Source organism: Tachysurus vachellii, chromosome 13 (genome assembly GCF_030014155.1).
Source record: "Tachysurus vachellii isolate PV-2020 chromosome 13, HZAU_Pvac_v1, whole genome shotgun sequence".
Lineage (NCBI taxonomy): Eukaryota > Metazoa > Chordata > Actinopteri > Siluriformes > Bagridae > Tachysurus > Tachysurus vachellii.
In genome coordinates, this window is record NC_083472.1 from 5,627,590 (window position 1) to 5,640,210 (window position 12,621).

General features: G+C 37.0%; 2 protein-coding genes across 3 annotated transcripts; one reads left to right on the forward strand and one right to left on the reverse strand.

Annotated features, from left to right (window-relative positions):
- The first annotated feature begins 778 nt into the window (after window positions 1-778).
- Window positions 779-7,754, forward strand: tdg.1 (thymine DNA glycosylase, tandem duplicate 1). Of its 2 annotated transcripts, XM_060884990.1 has the most exons (11): window positions 779-909; window positions 1,476-1,549; window positions 2,911-3,080; window positions 3,608-3,849; window positions 4,096-4,165; window positions 4,312-4,447; window positions 5,199-5,281; window positions 5,379-5,473; window positions 5,558-5,729; window positions 5,820-5,951; window positions 6,502-7,754. In XM_060884990.1, the coding sequence occupies exons 2-11, from the start codon at window positions 1,491-1,493 to the stop codon at window positions 6,633-6,635; spliced, it is 1,293 nt and encodes a 430-aa protein (XP_060740973.1). In that variant the 5' UTR covers window positions 779-909; window positions 1,476-1,490; the 3' UTR covers window positions 6,636-7,754. The 2 variants fall into 2 exon arrangements, with proteins under 2 accessions (XP_060740973.1, XP_060740974.1); XM_060884991.1 differs by lacking the exon at window positions 1,476-1,549 and having other exon boundaries at window positions 785-909.
- Window positions 7,733-11,679, reverse strand: LOC132855786 (patatin-like phospholipase domain-containing protein 2). Its single transcript, XM_060884992.1, has 9 exons — window positions 11,450-11,679; window positions 10,336-10,568; window positions 10,143-10,208; window positions 9,775-9,984; window positions 8,851-8,911; window positions 8,626-8,760; window positions 8,413-8,536; window positions 8,201-8,273; window positions 7,733-8,013 (listed from the first exon to the last, which is right to left on the reverse strand). Exons 1-8 carry the CDS (start codon window positions 11,661-11,663, stop codon window positions 8,204-8,206), a joined length of 1,113 nt encoding a protein of 370 aa, XP_060740975.1. The 5' UTR covers window positions 11,664-11,679; the 3' UTR covers window positions 7,733-8,013; window positions 8,201-8,203.
- Between the last annotated feature and the right edge of the window lie 942 nt (window positions 11,680-12,621).

Consider the following 12,621-nt stretch of genomic DNA (forward strand, 5'->3'; position numbering starts at 1 on the left):
ATAAAAGAAATAACAATAAAGGAAAAGGAAAAGGGTGCTACCCTATACATCATATCTGCTTACAATATTATAAGCTCGAATTGCCTTTTTTGCTTCGACAATTACCCAAAACAGAACAATAAAGTTTGAAATCATTTATAAAGCAAAAAAAAATTTGGTTTGGAGTCAGACCACTTCATTTTATGAATGTGAAATTTTCCCATTAACAATAACAATTGTATGAAATATGCCTTCTCTTTTCCAATCCCATGATCATTAAAGTGTATCATTATATCGAGTCCACTCAACTGTAATTCAATGTTCAATTTTTTTCTTAATTAAATTCTCCATCTCAATCCAAAATATTTTTTGTATGTAGGCAATGGAAAAACAAATGAAAAATAGTTTCCTTTTCACCTTTACAGAAATTACAGGAGTAATCAATATCTACTTTAAAACGTTCCAGCACATGCTTTACTGGGTATATTCTATGTGGTAGCTTTATTATGACAAGTGTAAGACAGGAAGCTGCTTATTTTTTTTCTAACCAATAGCAATCGAGCTTTGAAACATTTAAACGTTTAATAAATGGGTAGCGTAAGAAAGGGGGGGTTGAGTAAGTGGGTCTAAAGAAAGGATGATATCAAACAAGAAAGAAGTGCAGAAATAGGTGTATAATATTATTATTTACAATGTTATGAAATATAAGTGAGATATTTAATATGACGTTTTGAATAAAAAAAAATATTAAAACCGAATTCAGGAATTCCCTCCCCCTTTTATTCTTCACTTGGTTCAGTCCGGTGCCGGAGTGACTCGTTGCTGAAGAACGGCTCAGTTGGTCTTTGTTGCCTTCAGCTGAATTTGCTTTTCGTAGAAAAAAAACGTATTTTAACGGATTATTATCGTTCTTTGTTCATATTAATAACGGTATGTATGACTTATTTTCCGTTTGGGCTACATATTTTAATAATAAGTACAACTTGACATCATGATATTTGAAACGAGATAGCTAGCTAGCAAGCTAACCACTGACACCCATTCATACAGCTAGCATTACAGCTAGCTAAGTGTCTGTTAGCAAATTCAGCTAATATCTATCGTTTGTTGTGTTTCTGTTGGCCTGACAGATATTAAATAAATTAAACTGTATTTGTGATATTTACTAACGAACAACTATTTATCTTAACCAGTGAGATATTTGCATTGGTTTACCATAAAGAATGGACGCCAAGCTAAAGAGCAAGCAGGCCTGATTTTCTCACTGTTTACTTACATTTGGAATATTTCTATATTTCTGTTCTGTTAGCTGTCTATCTATCTCAATTGTCATGTATTCTATAAATGTAAATGTCTTGTTGATCATTAGCATATTAGCTACATTATGGCACCTGCTAATGAGAACAGACTGGTTAGAAACATTCTCCATGATCTAACTAGTTACCACTTAGTAATAACATTTTAAAGATAAATAAATATGAATGTTGGTTTATTAGTAAGTCCCCGTAAAGATGGATGAAAGAAGTTACGGATCTTTGCCTCATGTGCCCTCGGATTATGTTCAGCACTGGTGAGTTTCCCTGCTTTGTCATCAAATGGCGCCAGGATTGAATTTTCATTTGTTGCCATCTGCGTTTCATTAGCATGCTGATGGAGCACTGTGCAGATACTAAACTTACCTTGAATGTTACTAACCAGCCTATTAAAAATGGCAAAAAAAAATTAATTCAGTCAATTATCTGTAACTTTACTAATAAACAATAAATAAATAACCGGGTTTGTGCTTACAGTTTTATTGCATAGTTGTATCTTTGACAAAACACCCATAGAGTATAAACATGATCGGTGTTTATCAGTGTTATCAAATCCTTACTGAGGAAAGTAGCTAAAAAAAAAGTGGCTAGAAGACTAATACACTAATATGCATATTAATTTATTCATCCTGATCATTTGCATGTCAAAATGACAAATTATGGTTCGTGAGAAAAATAATTCCATTAGAGTATAATGGAAGAAGAAAAGAATTTTTTATAGGATAAAAATGAAGAGTATAGTTTATTTATTAACACGGTATATATATATATAATATATATGGCACCACAGACTATTGTTAACAAAATACTATATTTTCTGTTATGATCTATTATTATTGTTATTGCTATTATCATCGGCTATCAACAGACAAACAGAAGCCGTAACCGTGACTATATGTGAAAGGTTAGTAGTCAGGAAGTTAATGTAGCAATGGTGATCAGTGATTAGTCATTAGGAACAATAGTGATCAGTGGTTGGTCATTAGGAATAATGGTGATCAGTGATTGGTCATTAGGAACAATAGTGATCAGTGATTGGTCATTAGGAACAATGGTGATCAGTGATTGGTCATTAGGAACAATAGTGATCAGTTATTGGTCATTAGGAACAATGGCGATCACAAATACAGCACAATCAGGATTTATATGTATAACATTTGGCAACTTCTTAGAATAAATTACAATGGTGCCATTAAGTCTCTGAGTTAAAACATCCTTATCATGGCTGACTATGTCAGGAACTAAGAATACTGTTAAGTTTAAAAAGACAGTTGGGGTGGGAGCAAAGTCTGAAATACACATGCGACAAAAAATGTTTACTTTTTTAATTACAAAGTCAAAGGTCTACAGAGGAAGAGAGCTGAACTCTGTCTAATTCAGAACAGTTATAAACAAGTGCTCAAATCACCAGATTCGTCGCTAGGGTCTTTTGATTTAAAGGGGTCTAAAATGTTTGCCAGATCTAGTAATAAAAACTCTTAAGTTGCAACACAGGACAGTACATTGTTCTTATATCTAATTGAAGTTTAAAGGATAATGGTTACATAAACTGTTTTCTATGCTCAGTGCTCTATAAACACAACATATTTAACTATTGATTTTATTTGCATTTGTCTAGGGTTCAGTCAGCACAGCAGCATCTCCAAGCCCTCCATGCACAATATTCTCATATGGCTAACGGTAATGTTGCACACTTCATGGAAGGACACGGAGAAGAACCTGGAATGATGGAAATGCCTGTTCAGATGCCGCATTCTGCAGCCCCGGAGCCTGGCCCTCCCCAGAAAGGTACACTCTAAATGATTATACCAGTACACTGAGTGTCTTGACTCCATTTTCACCACAGTGCTGATGGATGCTTGCTTCTGATTGGTCAGAAGGTGTTGATATAGTAACAACCTACACAGGGACTTGTACAGTGGGTGCACCAAATAATAAACAGATTAACAAACCGTGTTGTTTATTTAACAAAGAAAACTGAATAATTCTTATGTGGTGAAATTTTCTCTAATGGGACATAGAACTTTTGCTTATGGACGGAGTTTCCCGTGTCAGAGTTTTGCAATAATCAGAGGTAAAGTGTTTTTCTTTACAGGATGAAAGGCTTTGCACTTTCCTAGGGAAAATTGATGAGCTGCATTTTTTTTGGTCTTATCATCTTAGAAGTAGACTTATGATGGCCAGATGTTTATAGCTGCTGTTTATGTTTCTTTAATAAACAAAAATAGTCAGTGTTCAGATGATGGTGGGACAGCAGTGTGCAGGGCTTGTCCTGTGCAAATTTGAGCAAATGCTTTCTTTGTTTAAACCCAAAGCACCCACTAAAGGAAAGCGGGGCAGACCTGCAAGCAAAGAGCCTAAAGCAAAACCAGGCCCCAAGCCGAAGAAGGCCAAGGCGGAAAAAGAGGGCCAACCAGCTGAAGGAGCCCAGGAGAAGATTGATGAGTCCTTCAAGAAAGTTAAAAGGAAAATCGATCGCTTCAAGGGCATGTCTGAGGAGGAAGTCATGAAAAGGACTCTGCCAGACATCCTTACAGATAACCTGGACTATGTCATTGTAAGTCAATCTGTGTGTGTGCGTGTGTGTGTGTGCGTGCGTGTGCGTGCGTGTGCGTGCGTGTGCGTGCGTGTGCGTGCGTGTGCGTGCGTGTGCGTGCGTGCGTGTGCGTGCGTGTGCGTGCGTGTGCGTGCGTGTGTGTGCGTGTGTGTGCGTGTGTGTGCATGTGTTATTGCATGTATATGTGAGTGTCAGTCTGGTTGATTTTGTCTGATTATCTTGTTTATCTATGTTTTCTCCATAAAGGTTGGAATCAATCCAGGTCTGATGGCTGCCTACATTGGACGATGGTTCCCTGGACCCGGAAACCATTTTTGTAAGTCGCAGTGTTGTTTCACATTAAAGTGGTTCAATCTTTTCTGCCAATACCTCTTTTACTTCTGTCGGTAAGTTATTAGCTATGATATACTTGTTAATCATTGCTCGTTCATCATTCTGTTGGTTTGCTCTTCTTTCCTCAAGGGAAGTGCCTGTTCCTATCCGGATTCACTGACCAGCTGCTGAACCACATGCACGACCAGTCTCTCCCTGAGAAATACGGCATCGGCTTCACTAACATGGTGGCGAGAGCAACACCGGGAAGCAAAGATCTCTCAAGGTATTACTGATGCTCAAGTGTCATTAAACACACACAATTAACACATCTATTAATATGATACAGATCATTATCTACATCTGCACTCATGCCACAGTGCTAGACCAGGTCTTTGTGATTAGATCAAGCCTTAACCCTCCTCTCCTGCTAACAAATAGCCTCATTATTGCCTATATATGCTTTTTTATATATATATATATATATATATATATATGTTTGTATTGATCAGTTTTGTGACAATATAGCATTGAGATAGCATGATCTTTTTTTTTTATTATTAAAATAATAAATTGAAACTCAAGCTGGCGTGATAAATATTGGTGCTTAATTTTATAAATTGTAAAATTTCTTTTTTCAACATTTTTAAAATGTGTATTTAATTTTAAATGTTGTATAAAATACAACAGTAATGCGTATTACCACCAAATCATATTAAAAATATTTTCAATAAATGCAACACTATGTATTGCTGGCAGTTTGTGAGCAAAATTATATATCATGACACAAGTCGTGTATTATACAAATAGCACACACTTTAAATGTTTGCCTGATCTTCTGAGGGTTTGCTGGTGACTCCAAGGGGATACAAAGGCAATTAGAAAGAAATTTGTTTACTGCCTGACTCGTGTAGCCTCCTTGTGCATGTAGACATTTCTTGTTAGCAGATTTCTTAGTACGCAGATTTGAACTTTAATGATTTAAAACCTAGTTTATTACGGTTTCTTTTCAACTTGGGTTTTACTTTCTGTTGCAGTAAAGAGCTTCGAGAAGGTGGCAAGATTTTAGTGGAGAAGATTAAAAAGTTCAAACCTCTCATAGTTGTTTTCAATGGGAAATGTAAGTATGTACAGAGTGGATGTAGTGCTTGAAAAGTATGTCACTCTGAACATGATGTCGTGTTGTCATCCTAACGCTACCATTCTGTTTTCTGAAGGTATATATGAAATGTTCTGTAGAGAGATATTTGGCAAAAAGCCCAAATCTCTGGAATTTGGCGTACAGCCCCTCAAGATTCCTGACTCAGACACGGTAGGACACGAGTAGCCTAGAAATGTAATCAGATGCATTGTAATTGATCTGAAGTAACAGCTGTACACCTCTGCATGCCTTTAGGCGCTGTATCTGATGCCCTCCTCAAGTGCCCGCTGTGCCCAGTTCCCTCGAGCTCAGGACAAAGTGCACTTCTACATCAAACTCCGAGAACTCCGAGACCAACTGAAGGGCGTGGCCAAACCCAAGGAAGTCGAGGAAATCAATTACTCATTCGATCTCGGCTTGGCTAAAGGTACAGACTTTTTCTCTGTTTTTTCTTTTTTCTTTTTAATGTTTTTTTCTCCTGCATTTCACAATATTCTATAAACCCTGTATTCTGCAGAGGACGCTAAGAGAATGGCCATTAAGGAGGAGAATTATGATCCTGGCTATGAGGCTGCATATGGAGGTGCATACGGGGAACCAGGAACCGAGGAAGCCAACGGCCACTGTGCCTTTGCTTCTGGAGAAGCAGGTTAATTACTATTTTTGTTACCTGATGATGTTTGACACTTTTCTCATTAATCTACTAAACCAAAGCCTTCAAAAAATGACTACATCTAGTTTGCCAACATGTAAAAGTTGAGGGACTGGCATTTATCATTATATGCCAAAGTTCAACATTTAGGTGATATGGGAGACACCTAAAAACTATATATTTTTTCCTGTTTTTTTCTCTTACTGTTAATTTTTTTTTATAAAAATGCATTAACTTTTTATATATATATATATATATATATATATATATATATATATACTTTAGTTACTGGCAGAGTTTCTCATGTTGTAGCCGTGGTCTTAGGCGTATTTTGTTCTTTTGACGAACACCCATTCTTCAGCATAGACTTTGGTTAAATCAGAAAATGACTATATTTGATTTCATATAATACATTTGATCATTCAGCATGGCGTGTGTCCACTCTGGGGACCTTTCTGCCTGCTCAGTTATCAATGTTGGCACCTTTGTAATGCCAAAAAACATTGCAGCATACGACTTGCTATCGATTTGTTTGTCTGCATTTTAGAAGCAGCAGCAAAGGAGCCCAGGAATCAGAATGCAGTGGGGCAGATTCCAGATGGAAAGTGGATGACTAACTCCTTCGCCGATCAGATTCCCGAGATCGGCAGCTCGTCACAAGCCCAGGCAGAGGCTGTATGAGCCGGACTTTCGTCTCAGTAAGGAACTTGACTCCTGTGTTCATCCACAGATCTTGTGCAGTGCCTCTCACCAGCTTCTCCCGGTTCAGGAGCAATCTCAATCCGTGCACTGACTTTTTAGCTTGTTGATTTGTTTAAAATCTGTTACATTCAACCAGTAATAAGACCGTTTTATTTGCTGTGTGTGTAAGTCACTCGGCAACGAATACAGGGCGGTGAGTATTATTCGAAGCAAAGACGGCTACTTCAGCAACTCGCACAAGTCACCTGCTGCTCTCAATAACTCTAAACTGTAACCTCAGTTCTTCAACTGAAGACTCATATCATGAAATGCTCTTCATCTCAGAAGAGATGCATCCAAATTCTTTTTTTCATTTCTTTGCCATGAATTTGAAGTAGAACATTTTAGAAAGTAGTATTTCTATGAAACTAAGCTTGTTTTTATTTTTTTATTTTTGTTTTTATTTCCCCCCCATATATACTGTGTCCAAAACATATTTGTTTTTGCTTAGTGTATAAGCACTGATGCAATTTTTTATGTAATATCAGGGACTGATACTTGACTTATACGATTGAACAGTATGTAGTTTAATTTGGTTAAATATTAAAAAAAAAAAAAAAAGCTTGTTTTTTGATGTGAAAAAATATCTGCAGACTTTTCTATGCCTGGAAGCCATTTACATACCGTAGGTCAGCATGGAATACTAAGGATTATGAATCTCTCCATTTTATATAAAATGATGGTGTAATAGGACAAGTTAGCATAGGTGAAATGATTTAAATCTCTTGTAATAAAAGCCAAGACACCACCGTTAATCCCTCAAGGTGTGTTTCTAGAAGAGCTTACAGATACAATCATGTGACTGCTGGTGGTGTTTATTGGTATTTGTGGAGTAGTTTTCTCTTGTGACATGAATTTACAAAGACAACACGGTCATGCCGCCTTCTCAAGTACTGTAACACACCATTTTTATGACGCATGGTACTGTGTGAAATTTGAAAAGCTTTGATTTACTGTGCTTTTACTGTTTATATAAAACCCTCTTGGTGCTATTTTGTTGCTCTTATTGTACACATGATTACATTTCTCCTCTATTAAAATTTTATCGTGCTCAACTTATTCAGGTGTAATATGAATCTTCAGCACAATTAGTTCTTTATTTCTCATTGCAATTACCTTACTAAGGACAAAAAGACTTCGGAAGAAGAAGAAGGTGGGTGCATGCTTGTAAATATTTCCTTTTTCTGCTTTGCTGCCTAGTATAGGTTTGTGCGTTGTGTAAATTTGTACTGTTACCCCGATCCAAAAAAAGTTAGAAAACGAATCAGGAACAGACATGGACATGATAGCGGACTGTCGGTGATCCGGTTAGTTATACCTAAGGATAGAGAGTTGAAACCATCAATGCTGTTATAAAAAAGTCATAAAAAAAATAATAAAAAGGAAAAAAAGCAAGCGCTTAATCTGGAATAGCCATTTTACAAAAGTTTGACAAATGGATGCTTTTCTGAATTTCTCTGTCGGGTCAGTTCCTAAAGGACGTGTGGATTATGAGGTGTAAAAACCTTTTACTGGACAGTTTCATCCATCTGTATCTGCAGAAAACCAGATGCCATCTCTACCATCCAGCTGGCGAATCTGAGTTATCGATAGACGTTTAACAACACGTTAATGAAGCATTTATAGAAAGGTGATCAGATCAGTTTATATTTAAGAGCTTTTATTGAAATTTTCCCTATAACAGACATCTTCCAGCTGATCGGATTAGTCATTGTACCTCAGAAGCGTGAAGCCGACGACCTCTAAAGGCAAAACGCATACCATCAGTATGGATGTGAGCAACTTTACTGCAAACAGTTCACGCTTCCTTCCATGTTTCTTTGTACTAGTGTCAGAAAAGACTGGAGGACAGAAACAAGTCATATTTTCACTAATAGACTATACAGACGATTTCTTTTTCTTGTCAGTAAACAACTCAGGGTTGAGATACCTTTTTGGACGGTTGCAGGCAGCAGGTTTATCTCCTGTTTGTCCAATACAGAGCTCTTTCCTCTCGTTGATCCAGACTGGATCTGTCTGTGATTTGCTATAAATTCAGTCATAAATGAATCTTGTTCTAAGAGATCTGAAATCAGACAGATTATTGTTTCACTAAGCACAAAACACAGTCAGAATAAACATCCATTATTTATAAATACATTATAAACTTTCCCACCGTTTTCCTTCAGATACACGAGCGCATCTTTGTATCCATTGTTACAGATCTCTGCCATAACCTGAGACAAGAACAAGCAGTCACTCAAAACTGAAACAGCATAAAGGAAAACTCCACAAATTGAAATATATGTAAGTTATAATGGTGAAAAAGTTCTGAGATATCTCACAGCAGAGACGTTCATAGCTACACAGCTATCCCTGAGATATTAAGTTGTGATGGTGGTTTTACATTTACAGTATTTATCAGAAACCTTTTGTAATTCTTTTACTTTACTCCTTTTTCCTTTATCCAGAGTGACTTATATATATATTTTTTATCTCATTTTATACAACTGAGGGTTAAGGCCCTTGCACTGAGGCCCAGCAGTGGTAGCTTGGTTGACCTGGGATTCACAACCTTCCAACTAGTAGTCCATCACATTAACCACTAGGCTACCACATCCCTGGATTTTATCGGAACCTGATGTGTGTGAGTAGGGTGCACAGATGAAGCGGTGCGACGTTTAAATCCTAAAGCACTGCTGAGTTTGCTGTCTTTCGGCAGAGATAGAGCAAAAGCTACTTCCAACTGGCACTAGTGTTAGCAAGTTGACTCATGGCATTTTGGGTAGGAAACCATTAAAGTAAGTGAAAATCTATTTATTTATCCATTTTCTGTAGAGTTTATCATACACAGCGTCACAAGGAACCTGGCTCCTGGATGGTGTGCCAGCCCATCGCATGGCACAAGTGCACACACACTAAAAAGTGTCATTCAGCCTAAAAAACATGTCTTTGGTCTGGGGAGAGAACCCCGAAGCACAGGAAGAACATGCAAACTTCACACACACACACAAGGGAGAAGCAGGAACCGAACCTTCATCCCTGTAAGTACAAGACGAACGTGCTGTGACTAAACTAAATTTAAACGTTTGTTGTTTACCTCAGGCTCTGGTGGGAAAAACGCTTGGATTACACGGTGCACGTTAGCCAAGTTGACATTAATGCTCATATTGCAATGTCTCACTTCCTGGCAGTAGACTGGTTTGTCATCTGGACAGATGTCACTTTCACCAGAGAAAGGTGAGACAGTGATGGTATTCTTCAGACTGGAATATGGAGTGCTATCACTCAAAGCACCATCTACATAGTGCTGAAAATGGAAAGCATCACTGATTGGAAGGTATTTCATAGTTTGGTGAACATGTTAAGGTAGATCAAAGTTCATTATAAATATAGTAATAGCAATTATAATATACAGCTCTGGTAATGAATTAGACCGATAAAATGCGTTTTTTCTTTAGTACTTACAGTGCCATGATAGCAAGGTGGCACCACTCCACAGTAAACGGGGAAAAAACAGCTACAAAATAAAGCCTGGACAAAACAATAATGTAAAATAATCTTAAAGTTTAACTGCACTGTGGCATTTCTTTGGCACTTAATATTCCTACTTGTAATCTAACTGTCTTGCTCATCCTTTTCAGATGAGAGTCATGTTCACCTGGATGAGATCATCCCTGCTGGTGAACTCAGACACTAGCACGTTCTTCCCATCTGAAAGCCGTGTGAGCGACACACACAGTTTCCCACTGGCAAGAAGGTGAGCATTATCAGGCAGATCTCGGATCATCAGCTGCCTGGTTAACTTCAACAGGTTAAAGGAGGGATGCATGGAACTCAGCATGCCTTTTCGAGCCTCTTTGGCTATTGCCATCAGATTTTCACAGCACTTTGCTTCAAGAAATACACAACAAACAAGCCAATGTATTCACAGGTTTGTACGGTTATTTTGTGGGTTACTGTTTAACATGACAAACATTAAATCATTAACTAACAGTGTCAACAGGGACTCTGATGAAATCGGAAATACTACATCATCAACCGTTCTGGAGTTTTTACACTTTCTGTGTTTTTCTGTAAAAATGTTTGTTCATGGTTCAAAGACCATGAACAACATAAAAAAAGGTCACATTCTCTAATGGACTAAAATACACAACAGTGTTAATTATTTAAATTAAAATGGTGCTTCAAGAATTCATAAAGGGTTTGTTAAATTAAGGAATCTTCCAAAAAACATTTTTCTTGAAAGCTTTTGTGATAAGGAAACACTCTCTGGTGAAATTTTGATGAAATCTTAAACTTTCCTGATGAAGAACAACTAAAGAACCTTAAATATGTGCCAAAAAATAAAATGAAATAAAAAAAAATTCAAATTCACAAAAGTAAATCGTTGTTTAAAAAATTTCGATAAATGTCTAAACCCAAGATCGAAGAAAACTAGAAAATTGGCTTTGCGTTTTTAATACTTTAAGAGGGGACTGTATTCATGTACTAAAGGTTCTTCTAACATTATCTTATTATTATCGTTATAGTTGTTGTTTTTCCATTCTATAAACTCTATGCTGTGTTGAATCTTAAGAGATCACGGCTTTCTCAAACCATCAACCCTGCTCACATCCATTATGATGTTTAATAGAACATTAATCAAAGCTCTTGACTTGTATCTATCTGCATGATTGGCTGATAATTGCATGAATAGCTTTTTCTATTAAAGTTGCTGGTGAGAGTGTGTCTGTAAACCTGATATGCAGTATATATTTGATGTTATCTCTTACCTGGTGACATTTGGCACACTATCATAGCTGCTATCAGCGCTCCTGATGAAGCACCGCAAATTCTTCTGGTACTTTTAATTAGGTGGTGAGCCCGTTCCAACAGACAACTGTACACTCCAAAATAATAAATTCCCAAAAACCCGCATCCAGTAAAGGAAATATTCCACTCGGTATCTTGAGTAAGCATGTTCCTCAAGCATGCTTCTCTCAGCATGTCGCTTTGAATGAGGAGGAAGTTCACGGCATTTCACGTTATCTTCAATAACACTTATGCAACAGTCACAGTCTGACTGCTGACTTTGAACCTGACATAATATTAAATCATCAAATTAAGCTTGTTTATTTCTTTTTCTACTTTAAAGTGTTGTTGTATGATGTTGCTGTATGATCCTTTTACACTTACAATTGAAAAAGATACCAGTCCATGATTCTTTAAAAACTGTTTTATGTAAATTATCACTAGTGAACTCAGTGACCCAGCATGTCTTTGTGTATCATTCTGTAGTCAGCCTGAGCAAAGCTATACACCGGACAGGGTTCATTCGTATCATAAGGTAATACGTTTAGGGCTCTAAACGTATAAACTTGATTCAATTATAAATATGGGAACGGCAGCAGGACATTAAGCATCACCATGAACAAAGGGTTTACGTGACTGCGATTACCATTTAAAGTGACCACTTGGTTGATAACAACTGTAACAATACCAAGACAAGGTGTACATGACCATGATTAACATTTAAAGACAATCAGCTAGACAACAAGGTGTAGCCCAGCCATTTGGGAGACATTCAATTCTTACACTCAACACACATTCTTGGCGGAACTTCATTTAAATTACCAAAAGGGAAAACTGTATATAATGCTTGAGCAGGATTTGCTCTGGGTTCTTGTTGACTCCGATGAACCCAAAGTACGTCATGTATTTTGTCACTGCTATGCTGGAATAAACTTCTTGTTCTTCATTAAGATCTTCAACATCATCGTCTTATTTTTACACTACGCATTTTTTATTTCTTACATTGGCGAGCCACCCAGCGAGGATTCCAAAAAAAAAAAAAAAAAAAAAAAAAAAAGTGGGGAAAGGTAAGAAAAGCGGAATTTTCTTCTTTTACGCTGTTTTTGATTCAGGGAACCCCCTCGTTTAAAAAAACCTAGAAAAGAAATGTTTT